The 15,547-nt window shown below is 40.2% G+C and overlaps 4 protein-coding genes and 1 pseudogene across 8 annotated transcripts in view; 1 reads left to right on the forward strand and 4 right to left on the reverse strand.

Annotated features, from left to right (window-relative positions):
* LOC148723270 (cubilin-like) overlaps positions 1 to 15,547 on the reverse strand; it is a 168,360-nt pseudogene that overhangs the window by 94,361 nt on the left and 58,452 nt on the right. The gene's annotated exons all lie outside the window — the stretch shown is intronic.
* LOC148723278 (ovochymase-2-like) lies at positions 471 to 8,000 on the reverse strand. The gene is made up of 6 exons (XM_088732937.1): positions 7,846 to 8,000; positions 5,888 to 5,926; positions 4,361 to 4,505; positions 2,514 to 2,770; positions 1,584 to 1,976; positions 471 to 1,309 (listed from the first exon to the last, which is right to left on the reverse strand). The coding sequence occupies exons 1-6, from the start codon at positions 7,892 to 7,894 to the stop codon at positions 1,305 to 1,307; spliced, it is 888 nt and encodes a 295-aa protein (XP_088589063.1). The 5' UTR covers positions 7,895 to 8,000; the 3' UTR covers positions 471 to 1,304.
* The window catches only part of LOC148723279 (ovochymase-2-like), a 32,266-nt gene continuing 24,765 nt past the window's right edge, over positions 8,047 to 15,547 (reverse strand). For all 4 annotated transcript variants that reach the window (XM_088732942.1, XM_088732939.1, XM_088732940.1 and 1 more), the window contains one exon: positions 8,047 to 8,085. The gene's annotated coding sequence lies outside the window, so the exon portion shown is untranslated. The remainder of the gene's footprint in view (positions 8,086 to 15,547) is intronic.
* On the forward strand, positions 9,958 to 11,188 carry LOC148723280 (uncharacterized). The gene is made up of 2 exons (XM_088732943.1): positions 9,958 to 10,151; positions 10,277 to 11,188. Exons 1-2 carry the CDS (start codon positions 10,120 to 10,122, stop codon positions 10,947 to 10,949), a joined length of 705 nt encoding a protein of 234 aa, XP_088589069.1. The 5' UTR covers positions 9,958 to 10,119; the 3' UTR covers positions 10,950 to 11,188.
* On the reverse strand, positions 11,078 to 13,760 carry LOC148723281 (uncharacterized). The gene is made up of 2 exons (XM_088732936.1): positions 11,706 to 13,760; positions 11,078 to 11,615 (listed from the first exon to the last, which is right to left on the reverse strand). The coding sequence occupies exons 1-2, from the start codon at positions 12,367 to 12,369 to the stop codon at positions 11,203 to 11,205; spliced, it is 1,077 nt and encodes a 358-aa protein (XP_088589062.1). The 5' UTR covers positions 12,370 to 13,760; the 3' UTR covers positions 11,078 to 11,202.

Consider the following 15,547-nt stretch of genomic DNA (forward strand, 5'->3'; position numbering starts at 1 on the left):
TGCACCCACAAAATGTGATACATATTACACAGAGAATAAGATGTACTTACTGACTCAGTGAGAGGGACGGACGGAGGATACTTTGCCCGAGGTCATGACGTACGGACCAAGCGGGTTGAAAATATCGAGACTTTCTTTCAACCTAAATAGTACCTTATTGCTTACAAGAGAATGGCGCGCACTGGACAACTAAAATATCGTTCAATTACAATTTTCTTTTTAGGTGCAGGGGGCCCGGGAGGACAAGCGCGCTATCAAGAAGCGCCAGTGGGAAAGAAGAAGCGAAACATTTCTTCTAATTGGCTACCCGACCTGGCATGATCGGCTGATCTTCCTTGCTCAGGATTGCCCACTTAAATCCCGCGCAAGAAAAAATTGCTTGGAGGATTTACAAAGTTCGTAATTTTAGGGAAATGTCGACAGTGGAGTCGTAAAAAGCGACAGGTACCAATCAGAACAAAGAAAACATGAACGAGTTTCGTGAGCCGTTTATTATGCTATAAAAACCTGAAAATATAAGAGTTGATAAACAAGGTGATATGAGTTTCCCAGTGCTTGAAAATAAACAAACCTTTCTTGAGTATTATTTCAAAGATGCTTATAATGTTGTTCAAGCTTTTCCTGGTCTAAGCGCGTTCAAACCGGCTTAATGTCTTACTTTCGATTCTCTTTTTTTCTTGCACTAAATTTATGCATGTTTGCTATATGATAAATCCTAGATTAACCAAGCTTGTAGGGTCAAGATGGCTGCCGGGATGCTAGCCTTGTTCTTTTTTGTCCCTTTATATAGATCTTGACTTCGTCTCCTGTCAAAGATGAACTGTGCCAATGTCCAGCCATATTGACCTCACGCTTGACAAATACAAATAACTTATAGATATAAAATTATTTTAAAGTTGCTTATAATGCTGTTAAAGCTTTTTCTGGTCTAAGAGCTTTCAAACCGGGTTTATTGTCATATTTTCGTGGACACAAATAAAATCGATCCAGGAAAACTGATCTGAAAAACTTTGCTAGATGGAAAAAATCAAACAACAACACACAGAAATTCGATCCGCTGAGAAATAAAAATGTGCTAAGAAAGATTTGCGAGACAAATCTTCACAAGGAAATACTTTACAAAGTCCGTCAATTTTCAGTCCATAATCAGAGTTTAGCTAGATGTGTAGGATTCAAAACTTCAGTGAACAAAAGACATTTCCCGGATACACTTGACGGGACTAGAACAAGTTGTTCTTTGATAAGCGCATGATCAGAGCTGAGAGAAACAGAAGTATCATTGGACGGCTGACAGACAATCTTCCCTATCCTAAAATTATGAAAAAGATAGATTTTAGGACAATTTACCAATCATTCATTTTCATGCCTAGTTAGGTAGAAAGGGGAAAAAAGTTAGTGGTCTTAAAAAAACAAGCAACAACAAAAAAAACAAAAAACCTAAAACATTGTCGTGCTGCTGTCTTGGGCAGTGGTGAATCACTCAGATGATTATTCACCAAGAGTCAAATGAATTGTACTTTCCAAAGGAGAAAGATGTCACGAAAAAAAGTAATAAAATAGCAAAACTCGTTGTTACAACACACCTGCTTTAAACGAAGCTTTGAATCCCTTGTACACAGTAGTCGAGATTCTGTCACTCCTGAACTGAACCCAAACCATGTTCCCTTGGCTCAATATCGAGTTCGGCTTTGTGCTTCCACACAGGCGACTAGTCAGGATTGTGCCCAAATTGCCAATTATTGTTTTAGGATCACCAACCACGATGGATGCTTCACGGAACTCAACATAGTCATTTTTGCAATCCTCACTGTCTTCCATTTCAAATACGTCGAAGTCTATCTGGACCTTCCGCCCCTCAGGGACGATTAAAACCCACTGTTCTGCGTAACTTGAAGGGTAGTTCTCAAAGTCAACTTTTGGTGTGCCAAACTCAATGATTTCATCTTCGGTTACATTCAGATAGTTTATATGACCCACTAAAAAATGAAAAAATTAGTTCACGAAGTCAATAAAGGTTATCTAGGATTTATGTCCGCTATGAGGGGCAAGAACATCCCTGCACACTGCACGGTATGTTGCAAGATTGATAGTAACGTTCATGCCCTGCCACAGCTAAGCTATCGGGTGAGCACCCTGTGGTTGGAGGGTGGTGAAGAGTCCAAACCAGCAGGCTTAGGAGGGGTTGCAAAAACCAACAGGCTCCAAGGTGGGTCACCAGCGGTTGTGTGTACCCAAAGCTCAGGGGTGGGAAGAGTAGGTTTGCTCTCTTCAGCCTCAAATTGTTGTCTGCCCGTTAGTTTGGAAGGGGCTTCTTAGCTTATTTCAACAACGCACTGTTTCGCCTGACTGGCTGTCGGGCTTATGCCCTGCCACTGCTCTGTCAAACTCAACAGACTCAACCGCTGGAGGTAGGTTGAGTGTCAAAAGCATCGGATTTGCTAGATTTTTTACTTGAAGGCGGGCATTATATACCATCAACCTATTGAGACCCTCTTTGTAAATTTATTACCCACCAGACTGGGACAAAGCTATGAAGGTTAAGCTAAATCCTGTGTATTGTGCAGTATCATCCGACACAAAACGAAGATAGAGCGTCGATCCACTAACATGGTCGGAAAGTCCACCACTCCAGTCGACGTTGTAGATATATCCTTGTAAATAGTTGTAGCTAAATCGTCCACACTCTTTAGTCCGAAAGTGTAAGTAGCTGTAGGAATTTCGAGTTTGAAGATAGTCGCACTTACAACCAGAGCACATTTCAACGTCAAACCTGGGAAAAATATGACAAACCAATATAGTTACCTTTCAGTTCTTTCCACCCTTAGAGACAAAATGAAGATACGTATATGTGCACGATCCTTCGCAGTAAAGCACTATTTAAGCAATAGTGAAAATCAGACCTGAAAAAAATTCAGGCCTGTACGGGATTCGAACCACTGACCTCTGCGATACTAGTGCAGCGCTCTACCAATTGAGCTAACAAGCCAACTGGGAGCAGGCCATCAAATTATTCGACATAAACCCGTAGATGATAAATCTACAGGCCTGAATTTTTTTCAGGTCTGATTTTCACTATTGCTTAAATAGTGCTTTACTGCGAAGGATCGTGCACATATACGTTTCATAACCGCAGTTCATATATATGTATTTCATATGTTTGTTGTTTAAAATGAAGATAGATATATTTTTCAATCACTTCGAACTTATTTATAATGTCTTTATCCGTTTTCTGACCGTGTTGGGCCTAAAAAATTCCCGTCAAAGGATGGATTGGTTAAGAATGGTAACTGAACATAGTAAAGTGCAATTTTTATAAGTTTTAACTTGTTTTTTGGTGCAATTTGAAAACGCAAAATTCAGTCACTCAAACACAGGAATTTTTAGTCCGCAGAAACATTTCAATGATCCAGTACTGAGCTGGTTTGTAAAAAGTTGCCAACGTTGTCCTTTTCCAGCAAATTGATGAGTTACGTCAAAGAATCCTTGAAATCTGATTGGTTTGTATTTTGTATTCGTATTTGTATTTTTTATTTCCTTTATTTCAACAAATTAGAATCTAAAAAATTATTACGAGAAAGATAAGAAGATGGAGAAGGGCATAATATAGTGAACTAATTTGATGCCCTTTACGTTAAATTACATTTTTTCATTTGGCAAAAAGAAGCGATACAAATATAAGAGAGGGATTGATTGCTTGTTGTGTTTTAGTGAAGCTTTCTCATCGGCTGGGGAAAAATGCGATTGTGAGTAAAGAAGGGTGCTATTCGTGGATAAATTGCACCAATGAGAGCCAAGTACATTGCAAGGATCTCCGGTGTGATAAAAATGTTTATAACTATATTATGATGATGATTATCCGCACTATTGTCAGTCATTATCACAACATCAAAATGAAATACGAAAGCCAATTGCACCAGGTGCTTGAAGCGTTACAGTCTAATCAGATGCAGTTTGATCCACCAAATATTCTTTTTTTATTCTAGTTCTCTTTTCCTGATCAGAAGGAAGAAAACCTAGGCTTGCCAACAACAAATAAAAAACAATGACGTAGCTGGGAACTCGTTTCAATTTTTCTTTCGTTGACCCTTCCCTGCAAGAGTATGCAAGCTACGAGACTGGAGATGCATCGTTTAAAGAATTCGCTAAATGCCACCGGCAATCATGTTTAGATCCTTTCGGGAACTAGTACCATATTTCCGAGCATTCAAAGGTAATTTCCGAGTTGTTATGGAATAACTTCGCGATTTTGTTTGTCTCTGCTTATAGATGTCCGTTAGGATAATGATTGATGGCAGCATGGAATGAAGTCTGAGCCTCAGAGTTCGCATATTAATGAATAGCGTAGACATAGAAAACTTACTTGGAAAAACGATAGAAAATTCCGGCATAAGTGTCGGGAACCGTAATGCTCCAACATTTGGTCTCACTCTTACCATAAGTGCCTGACTCGGGATATACAAGCTTACCACTGGAAGCTGTGATGTTTGTTATGCCATTAGGACAAACTATGGGGAAAACAAAGGGTAAGTTAAAATTTTGAGTTCATTTCCCACCCAAATTGAGTGAACCTATTGGATGATATACCGTAAAGAAGGAGCCACTAGGAGTCCATAATGGAGTAGCAAGTTCCTAACTTTTACGAGAGGAAGATACTTGCTAATTTTTACTGATACATTCGAATCTAATTAACTCGAACCATTACTGACTTGTGGCCGGTTTTAACTAGAGCTAGAGCGCAATTCTCTCGGCGGATCCTCATACCGAAGGAAATCTGATAGTTTATCAAGTGGATAAAATTTGAATTTGAAGTCGTGACCAAAACTTCGTCCCGTCCGTCCATATCTCAATACCAGAAACTACATTCAGCTTGCGCAACAAGCTGCATTTCGAGCACAAATCAGGCATTACATATTGGGCGAGCAAATAGAAAGCCAAAAATGGGAATGCACAGGCACAATAACAGCAGAAATCCCGCGCAAGCTCATTGCTCGTGTATTATGTAATTTGCAACCTGGTGAAGAACAAAGTAGGAAAGCACTTTTCTAATATTTTCCGCTTCAATTTCATACTTCATTTTAAATCCTGATTACAACTATTGATTGTTTCATTTACTGTTAAGAAAACTTTGGAAGGCGGCGTTTTAGATAACTGCTTGTTTAAATCAGGGTTAGTACCCTATAAGGTCCATTTTCTGAAAATGGATGTGCTCCATTTTCTTAAACATACTTCACTGTACTTTATGAACTTTGGCAGCATCATTTTTAGATGTTTCAAACCTGACAGTTTACACACGCACAAAATAAAAGACAAAAAAGATAAATCTTGACATATTTCCATCAGTCGAAACGACTCTGTTTGGGTAGCATTCCCAATGTTAAAATTTTTTATGACTGTCAAGTAAAGTAGACGCGGCCTCAATTACCTCTTGTACGTGTAAGTGAACAGATCAAAACGTCGACAACCTGTGCATTGTATGCCCAGCACGCACAATTCTAGAGGTGATTTCTCAAATCTCAACGTAGGTGGAAAAGTGTATGTGCAGGCGATTTCCCTTTTTAAATGAAATAGCCTAAGTCTTGAAATTTGTCAATTGATGAAGGTCTTATTTAGAATTGTGTGACGTCGCATTGTACGTACTTGAAATTTAGTCTTGAGTTTTCTCTAACTTTGGACTCGTGATTAGTGCTTGAAATTCATTGTGAAGATCATCGATCGGGGAGTAGGTGGTAAGTTTGTAGTCGATATCTTTCCTCTAGTAATTACTATCACTGAACACTTTGAGTTGAAGAACCGTTGATATCGGAACCTACAACAACTATATTATGAACTGAATAGATTTACAATGAATTTGCATACTGAACCGAAACAGTTTGGGTTTGAAACTTACTTGAATCGCATTGTCCTTTGTCAAAGCATAACAACAAAGCTGAAACAAAAAAAAAATTAATTAGACGTTGGACTGAAAAAAAAAGGCTAGAGATAACCATATGGACTGGTTTTCATCTGTCCTTGTTTATAATTATTTCTCTTGGAGGGAAGAGATTGGGAAGAGACAGGGTTTTGACGGCAAGAGAATAAATGATCGAAGAGGAAAAAATAACGAGATGAGATGGAACACAAGATGAAACACAAATATATTCGAAAGGAAAGTTCTTCCCCCAATTAATGACAAGTTACTCCGTAAACATTTTCATTAGGCACGACGCATGAGAAGTTTGGCGTCTTCAAAACAATCGCCCTGAGGCCGCAATTTCTCGGCTGCGCTGTTTCTTTGTCAGTGTATTCCATACGGATTATTAGACCCCGCTAATAAAACTGAAATGAGCCAAGATAGATAGATAGATAGATAGATAGATAACTTCATTTACACGCACTAAAATCTTTCAGCATAATCTAAGAGTACGAAATATTTCTAGAATGCCGTGTATTCACGGCACAGGGAGATTCGAACTCCTGTTTCGTTTCCATTCAACAAAAATCACCGATTCAAAATGTTGAAATTTTCGCTCGTCCAACGGAACGCGTCCGACCACAACCAAGAGGGCACAACCACAACGTATTCCTAAATTTTCGAAAAGTTATCCTTGAACTTATCCCGCTCCATTCGATTTCAGACCGGGAATCTCGAAAATTTTGGTCAAATGGAAAGCGCCCCGCATGTTATCGAGCACGTGCCGTTAAGCACATATGCAAATTTCCGTTGGTTACTTTCTATGGAAGGTCATTAGTATTCTAAAAGCAGTATTCCTTTTTCATTTGACAGAGGGCGTACAAGAAACCACCACAACAGCTCTTTTCAGAGCCACACCGATTCTTTTCAGAACCACCAAATCTAAAAAAGTCAATGACCAACGACTAGTGTCCTTTTCTTGTCTTTTAAACTGTAAGTTCTGCTAAAATTGTGATGTTTAGATTTTGTAGCATAAAAATACTTTAAAAGTTATGATGACGTATTTTACAGGTACTTTTAAATTCGCTTAGGGAAGCTGTTGATCGAACTTCGTGCGAAAGGCTGGTCTACAACATAGCACCACTACAAGGAAAGATTCCCTTCAAATAGTTAGCATGAGGTTGTGGAAAATCCAATTTATTCCGTTAAAATTCCTTAGTCGGTACGAAGTAATATCATTTCGTGATATAAATCGAGATTTTAGACATTCAGGGTAGATGCATATAAAGTTTTGTGCATCATAACAGAGGTGCCCACTTGCCTTTGATGACAAAGACCCAGTTCAGACGTTGGGTTCCTGACGAGGCACGACAGAGGCAAGGCGCCTGAATTAACTTTTAATAAAGTTCGGCGAGCAATTAAATTCGATGAGCTCTGTCCTGCTACACGACTCCGGTGCGACAGCGATTGAAACGTCGCGTCTCCGCCGAACCAAGAAAAGAATTCCTAAATTATGCTAATGAGATTGCGTTCTCACGGACAGTTTCGAGAAGAAATGGTTATTTTTCTTCAATAAATTCTAATTTCGTACGACTCTAGCTCGATTTCTGAAGCAGAGTTGTGTTTCTTTCCAAAGACGAGCCTAATTGTAATTAACTGAGTTTGGCACGGCAAAAGCACGACGTCTGAACCGGGCCTAAGTTTTCGCCAGCCGAGTTTTTGGAACAGCTAGTCCGTATCGTCGTCATTGCTTGCTTACAATGAACTACAGACTGCGCGGTTTTGGAGCCTCTGTAGTTTTTCACGTAAGCCAAAACCGCAGTTGCCCCAGACAACAGGTTTAAAAGACTTAAAGAAAACGAAAATCTAAAGAACTCTACTTGAAAGCGAGGAAATGATACAGGTCCTCTTTGGGAAACGAGGACGTTTTAAAACATGAGGGATGGACAACATACCAATGACAGAAGCAGCTGCAACCAGTTGGTGGGTTTTAAATTCTCCCATCCTTCAACACCGTTAAGTACTTTTTGTCTAAAAAAGTAAAAGATCAGAATTCACTGAGTTGAGTATACAACAGATGCCCGCACGATCTTCTTCCTGACCACGAGTTTCCGTTGTCTGTAACCTTAGTGATCATAGAGATGACGTCAACTTACTTGAATCGCATTGTCCTTTGTCAAAGCATAACAACAAAGCTGAAACAAAAAAAAAATTAATTAGACGTTGGACTGAAAAAAAAAGGCTAGAGATAACCATATGGACTGGTTTTCATCTGTCCTTGTTTATAATTATTTCTCTTGGAGGGAAGAGATTGGGAAGAGACAGGGTTTTGACGGCAAGAGAATAAATGATCGAAGAGGAAAAAATAACGAGATGAGATGGAACACAAGATGAAACACAAATATATTCCAAAGGAAAGTTCTTCCCCCAATTAATGACAAGTTACTCCGTAAACATTTTCATTAGGCACGACGCATGAGAAGTTTGGCGTCTTCAAAACAATCGCCCTGAGGCCGCAATTTCTCGGCTGCGCTGTTTCTTTGTCAGTGTATTCCATACGGATTATTAGACCCCGCTAATAAAACTGAAATGAGCCAAGATAGATAGATAGATAGATAGATAGATAACTTCATTTACACGCACTAAAATCTTTCAGCATAATCTAAGAGTACGAAATATTTCTAGAATGCCGTGTATTCCCGGCACAGGGAGATTCGAACTCCTGTTTCGTTTCCATTCAACAAAAATCACCGATTCAAAATGTTGAAATTTTCGCTCGTCCAACGGAACGCGTCCGACCACAACCAAGAGGGCACAACTACAACGTATTCCTAAATTTTCGAAAAGTTATCCTTGAACTTATCCCGCTCCATTCGATTTCAGACCGGGAATCTCGAAAATTTTGGTCAAATGGAAAGCGCCCCGCATGTTATCGAGCACGTGCCGTTAAGCACATATGCAAATTTCCGTTGGTTACTTTCTATGGAAGGTCATTAGTATTCTAAAAGCAGTATTCCTTTTTCATTTGACAGAGGGCGTACAAGAAACCACCACAACAGCTCTTTTCAGAGCCACACCGATTCTTTTCAGAACCACCAAATCTAAAAAAGTCAATGACCAACGACTAGTGTCCTTTTCTTGTCTTTTAAACTGTAAGTTCTGCTAAAATTGTGATGTTTAGATTTTGTAGCATAAAAATACTTTAAAAGTTATGATGACGTATTTTACAGGTACTTTTAAATTCGCTTAGGGAAGCTGTTGATCGAACTTCGTGCGAAAGGCTGGTCCACAACATAGCATCACTACAAGGAAAGATTCCCTTCAAATAGTTAGCATGAGGTTGTGGAAAATCCAATTTATTCCGTTAAAATTCCTTAGTCGGTACGAAGTAATATCATTTCGTGATATAAATCGAGATTTTTAGACATTCAGGGTAGATGCATATAAAGTTTTGTGCATCATAACAGAGGTGCCCACTTGCCTTTGATGACAAAGACCCAGTTCAGACGTTGGGTTCCTGACGAGGCACGACAGAGGCAAGGCGCCTGAATTAACTTTTAATAAAGTTCGGCGAGCAATTAAATTCGATAAGCTCTGCCCTGCTACACGACTCCGGTGCGACAGCGATTGAAACGTCGCGCCTCCGCCGAACCAAGAAAAGAATTCCTAAATTATGCTAATGGGATTGCGTTCTCACGGACAGTTTCGAGAAGAAATGGTTATTTTTCTTCAATAAATCCTAATTTCGTACGACTCTAGCCCGATTTCTGAAGCAGAGTTGTGTTTCTTTCCAAAGACGAGCCTAATTGTAATTAACTGAGTTTGGCACGGCAAAAGCACGACGTCTGAACCGGGCCTAAGTTTTCGCCAGCCGAGTTTTTGGAACAGCTAGTCCGTATCGTCGTCATTGCTTGCTTACAATAGAGAACTTAAGCACCAGGCTATTTTGCGACGGCGACGGTGACCGGAAGTGACTTTTTGTTCCGGTAGGCGTTCTGGAGTTGTCTGTCAAGTCGCCTTCGTTTCGCGCGAACGTGAGAATCTTCATTTTGGCGTTGTATCCAGAACGTGAGTATTTTTCCCTCACTAGCTTGTCTCAAACTTGTTGTAACATTTTATTTTGCTCTTGTTACCTTTTTAGAATTATTTTCTTTCATGTTGTTCAAACTGTATACTCAAATATAGATAAACACACGGACATTTTCATTTCTCGTAGCTTTGAGCAGAAGATGTCGGCGCCCGCCTCCGATGGAAAGGCAAAGTAAGCTTAACTATGGAGTCTTTCGAAGACATTTCAACGGAAAATATTTTTATGTTTATCTTAACAAGTTTACATTTTTCCTCGACCATCGGTCAAATAGATGAATTGTCGTATTTTGCTTTTAGAGCTATGGAGTGGACTGAAGATCATGATGTTATTTTGCTTCGAGAAATCCTGGCGAGCGATTTGTTTTCATTCAAAAAAGGAAGTGTTGCCAGGGGAGAAAGGTGGGAATCGATCACAGAAAAGTTAAATCAAGTGAAGACACTCTGTTTTCATCTCAAAGATAAGAGGGCAGTAAGAGACCGATGGGTTCTTCTCCAGAAGAAGTATAAGGCTAAGATGCATCAAGAAGAAACTGCAAGTGGAATATCCGTGGACGATATGTCTGAAATAGATGTTTTGCTAGAAGAACTCGTCGGGAAAGAAGAAAGCTTAAACAAAGTTGGTGATGCTCAGTCAAGAAAGCAAAAAGAAGATAAAAGCAAGGCAGAGGCCATAAGGCAGAAAGCTTTAGAGCGATACAGTAAAACGGAAAAGCGAAAGTCAACAGAGAATGGCGACGAATGCGTGGAGAAACCGAAGCGCCAACGGAGAAGTGCTCGCACCGAACCACTAGTTGAATTCATGCAAGAGAAAGTCAAGACTGAGCGAGAATTACGACAACAAGAGCTGGATCTAAGAAGACAAGAGCAAGAGCAGAATCAGCGAGTGATGGTGACTGTCTTACAGCAACAACAACAAACAAATCAAGCCATTCTGTCGGTTATTGAAAAGCTTCTTGAGAAGAAGGAATGACATTTTCCCTAAGTATGAACATGTGAAAGTCAGTGTTTATTTGTTTCAGAAAAAAGACAGGTATTTGTTGAAATTGATGTCTTATTATTTACTTGCGTTTTGTGAATTCGAAAAAAAAACCAAGTTCATTCATTATTATTGTTAAAAGTTTGATCACTTCTGCATTGTTGACCACCAAGAAGAATTCAAGTACTTAATGAATTTGTGTTTAATTAAAATGGCCTTCATTTCTGCTCGGTTTATTTGAGAGAATTTATCTAAAATAATACTGCAATGATGGAGGGTCTAGACCAAAAAACTCTGAGGTTTTGTTTCCATATAGGCAGGTAACAGCATTATTAAGAAGTGCACATACAAGATACATTTTTCCCACACTACTCATTCCAATTTTCAGGTTTTTCTTAAAATCCAAAAACTTGAAGTCGTTGATGATGTCACCAAAGAGCCACTCCACCGTTACTCTAACAGAACTCATGTCAAAATTGAATTGTTCCATCATCGGTGTTAGGACACCATGGCGAAATGGGGCCTGTAGGTGTATTCGCAGCGGATAGGCGGGATCACCATAAACACTCATGGGTTGGCCAGTTGGGGAAAATGCATTCCTTTCCAATTCCTGGAGAAGATTGGAATCTACCAACATGCTTGCATCATGTTTTCTCCCCTCTGCATACAAAAAGGGATAAAAAAATTAATAAATTAAAGAAACCTTATGTGGCAGCTTATATTCATGGCATCCCAGTGAACATAACTTACCGACAGGCCCATACATATTTCCAATGAGTCCATTTGGTAGAGTGACGGACTGAAACTTGAGGGAATGTACACGTTTATGGCCATTGTACACTATTCTTTGGTGTTGGCCTGGGCGAGAAATTGGTCTGACTGTTCCATCAATAAACCCAAAGCAGTTGTTGAGAGGTACACCTTTTGCATGAATAACATCTGCATACTCCTGTAGCATTGGCGGACTCAATATATCAAAATTCCATTGTGAAATACGATGACCATGGCTCAAAAAAATATGATCCATCATTGTATTGGTAATCATACTTATCTCAGGAACTGGTCTTGCGAAACGATGAATCATGTCTGAATAGCGACATGGATACGAGAAGCGCTTCAGAAGCATACAAAGCCCTTCAGTTCGGTGACACGTTGTTCTTTGTGGACAGCGGATAGTGTCTGGTAATTGAAGGACATTTGCCAATAACATTATGTCCTGTTTTCGCACTCTGAACTCCGCTAAACACTCTGATTCATCCATCTGGTCGAAATCAAACTCAGGGTATGAGCTGTAAGGGAATTCTGGATTCTTGGAACTGTGACTTTCGTACAAGGTCAAAAATTCTTCGTCACTGATGATTTTACTATCGTACAAAAAAAGAAGCAGATTTCTCATCTCACTGAAGGATGACATGCTCTCACACAGCTTATCTTAAAAGCGAACAGAGTTTGCTACCCACGTCGCCGCCGCAAACCTCGTCTAGCTGCTTAACGTTTATATTTTGGCGGGAACGACGTTGTTCTCTTCCCAGGCTCTTTCGGTCGCTAAAGTTGCCGTTGCCTCAAAAACGACCGGTGCTTAAGTTCCCTAATGAACTACAGACTGCGCGGTTTTGGAGCCTCTGTAGTTTTTCACGTAAGCCAAAACCGCAGTTGCCCCAGACAACAGGTTTCAAAGACTTAAAGAAAATGAAAATCTAAAGAACTCTACTTGAAAGCGAGGAAATGATACAGGTCCTCTTTGGGAAACGAGGACGTTTTAAAACATGAGGGATGGACAACATACCAATGACAGAAGCAGCTGCAACCAGTTGGTGGGATTTCAATTCTCCCATCCTTCAACACCGTTAAGTACTTTTTGTCTAAAAAAGTAAAAGATCAGGATTCACTGAGTTGAGTATACAACAGATGCCCGCACGATCTTCTTCCTGACCACGAGTTTCCGTTGTCTGTAACCTTAGTGATCATAGAGATGACGTCAACGAAGTTCCAAATTGAAGTGAAACCACGAGATTGAGCAGGATGTACAGCGAGCTGTTAGATCATTGCGTGGTTTCACTGCAAAATTTCTATCATCATCTAGGTTGTAGACGATTTTATTCTACAATAGCGTTCAGATTTTTATGCCAGCTGAAGTTTTTCGAAAACTTAATTAAGCGCGCGTGACGGTATGCATGCAAGATGATTATGCATGCAAGAAGATGATTATGCATGGCCACGCAATCTACAGCTCCACATTTATCGTGCTTTTTTCTGGCTTTTTTTCATCCTAGTGGGCACGTATGCCCATTTAATGGGCCTTTAAACACTCGACGTTCAGCATGGAGATCGTTTTCGTCGGGAAATGCTGCAATTTCGTTGGATATACCGAGTTGAAACCTTTGGTTAGCGGGTTCGTCACGCTCTGCAACTTTAGACGTTCGCTCTCTCAAGGATACCTCGGATTCCAGTCATTTCTATCCATTGTCTTGTCAGTCCTTTTCAGTGCGATGTCGTCTGTTGTCATTGTGTTGGGCAATTTACTGCTAAACGCTTAATTTTCGTAGTGAAGATCAAACGGAACAAGCGCCCGTGCATGCATTACTCTAATTGCTCAGCAACATTCCACTAGAAGGTGACTTGCTATTTAAACTTAACCCTGGCCCCACAAACAATACAAGCGGTCCCGGTGAGCGAACTAATTGTTCTCTACGGCGTCAACATTCATTGTCTACTCGGCTGAATGGATCGTCTGCACAATCATGTTTTCAATGCCACAAAACAGTGAAACGAAATCAAAAGCACTTTGTATGTGAAGTGTGTAGAAGCCTCAAGCATGCTCGATGTGTAGTATCCGCTGCATTTTATAAATCTCTCAGCGGTGGAAATGAGCCTGATTCATGGACTTGTCGAAAATGTAGTTTAACAGAATTACCATTCTATGGACAGAGGAATATATTAGATGAATCCCAGTCGGATGCTGGTGATCTAAAAACATGCGATGAGAGCATACATCTGTCTGCGCTTACTGCTAACCCTTCCCACTTGTCGCTTATGCATTTGAACATACAGTGCATGACATCAACATTCGACGAGCTGCAGTTGCTAATGAACGACTATCCTTTTGATGTCGTCACATTGTCTGAAACCTGGCTTAATGACAATCCACTCTTACTGCAACACGTCTCTATACCGGCTTTTACCGCAACCTATAGAAATAGACAAAAAAGGAAAGGCGGCGATGTTGGAGCTTATATACGTGATAATCTCAATTTCAAGCGCCGAAAGGACATCGAAAGGCTGCAATCGGACTCTGAGCACTTATGGCTGGAATTCGAAGGTCGAAATAAGAACAGCAAGTTACTTGTAGGGACGATCTATAGGTCTAATCTGATAATGGACACCCGTGACTGGCTCTGCTGTTTTGAGGATCTTTTGTCCCAAATTGTCTCTACTTAGGACGGATTATTAATTGTAACTGGCGACATCAACATCAACTTGCTTGACAAAGAAGATAACATCACCCGCCAATACATGGATATACTCAAAGGGTTAAATCTGACTAACCATGTCACTAAACCCACTAGAACTACAAGGACTTCAAAGTCTCTGATTGACCATCTGATTTCAAATTCGCCTTCCAAAGTATCATACACAGACGTTCTGCCATGCCCCACTATCAATGATCATGATGCGCCTTATGCTACCATCAGTATGCGTATTACAAGATTTCTCCCACGCTACAAGTTTATTCGAAACGAAAAGAATCTTAACTTGCAATCGTATATAAAGAGGACTTTTCAGCCCTGCCTCTATTTATTGTTTATGGCGTGGGATGTCCAGATGGTATGGTTACAACGCTCAACTCTCTTTTTACAGAATGCATTGAAAGACATGCTCTTCTAAGAAGGGTGGAAGTTACACGTCCACCCGCTCCTTGGATAGCTGATCCCGAAATCCGTGAGCTGCAGACCCAACGCAATAAGCTAGGCAAAAGAGCACATGAATCAAATGACAACAATATATGGGAGGCATTTCGTACTACTCGGAACACTCTGAAAACTGAGATAAGGCAGGCTAAGAAATCGTTCTTTGATAACGCGTTTTCTTCAAAACGACCAAAAGAAATCTGGCGTACAATTCACAGAGTGCTGAATCCCAGTACTAAGCCACTCATGGCCGATCAACTCATTCTTCGCCACTACAGCAGAGAGAACCTTAGGGAAATCTTCAGGGGACTCTGTCGATAACCTATTATATCTGGTAAATTCACTGGGTGATGTTAGTGACTCCGTCCCTTTCAAGCTACGCGAGGTAACCCATGTAGAGGTCTTACGTGAAATCAAATTACTAAGAACGGACAGTTCAACAGGTCCAGATAATATCCCAGTGAAGTTTTTGAAACCAGTTGCGGAGCTGTTAGCAGGTCCCCTCGCACATATAATTAACTGCTGTATCAGAAATAATTATTTCCCTATTGACTGGAAGGTGGCGCGAATCTCACCAATACCAAAGATAGATCAAACAATGGCTAAACATGACTATCGACCTGTATCTATCCTCCCAGCCCAGTCCAAAATCTTTGAAAGGCTGGTAGCCCATCAGACAATTGG

The sequence above is a fragment of the Stylophora pistillata genome, chromosome 9 (genome assembly GCF_964205215.1).
Source record: "Stylophora pistillata chromosome 9, jaStyPist1.2, whole genome shotgun sequence".
Classification (NCBI taxonomy): domain Eukaryota; kingdom Metazoa; phylum Cnidaria; class Anthozoa; order Scleractinia; family Pocilloporidae; genus Stylophora; species Stylophora pistillata.

Excerpts from the sequence above, each read along its gene's own strand:
- LOC148723278 (XM_088732937.1), bottom strand. The coding sequence starts at position 7,894 with ATGGGAGAATTTAAAACCCACCAACTGGTTGCAGCTGCTTCTGTCATT. Across the intron at positions 5,927-7,845 it reads TGCAGCTGCTTCTGTCATTG|CTTTGTTGTTATGCTTTGAC; the intron begins GTATGTTGTCCA and ends TTTTTGTTTCAG. Across the intron at positions 4,506-5,887 it reads CAAAGGACAATGCGATTCAA|TTTGTCCTAATGGCATAACA; the intron begins GTAAGTTTCAAA and ends TTTTCCCCATAG.
- LOC148723280 (XM_088732943.1), top strand. The coding sequence starts at position 10,120 with ATGTCGGCGCCCGCCTCCGATGGAAAGGCAAA. Across the intron at positions 10,152-10,276 it reads GCCTCCGATGGAAAGGCAAA|AGCTATGGAGTGGACTGAAG; the intron begins GTAAGCTTAACT and ends TTTTGCTTTTAG.
- LOC148723281 (XM_088732936.1), bottom strand. The coding sequence starts at position 12,369 with ATGTCATCCTTCAGTGAGATGAGAAATCTGCTTCTTTTTTTGTACGAT. Across the intron at positions 11,616-11,705 it reads AAATATGTATGGGCCTGTCG|AGGGGAGAAAACATGATGCA; the intron begins GTAAGTTATGTT and ends TTTTGTATGCAG.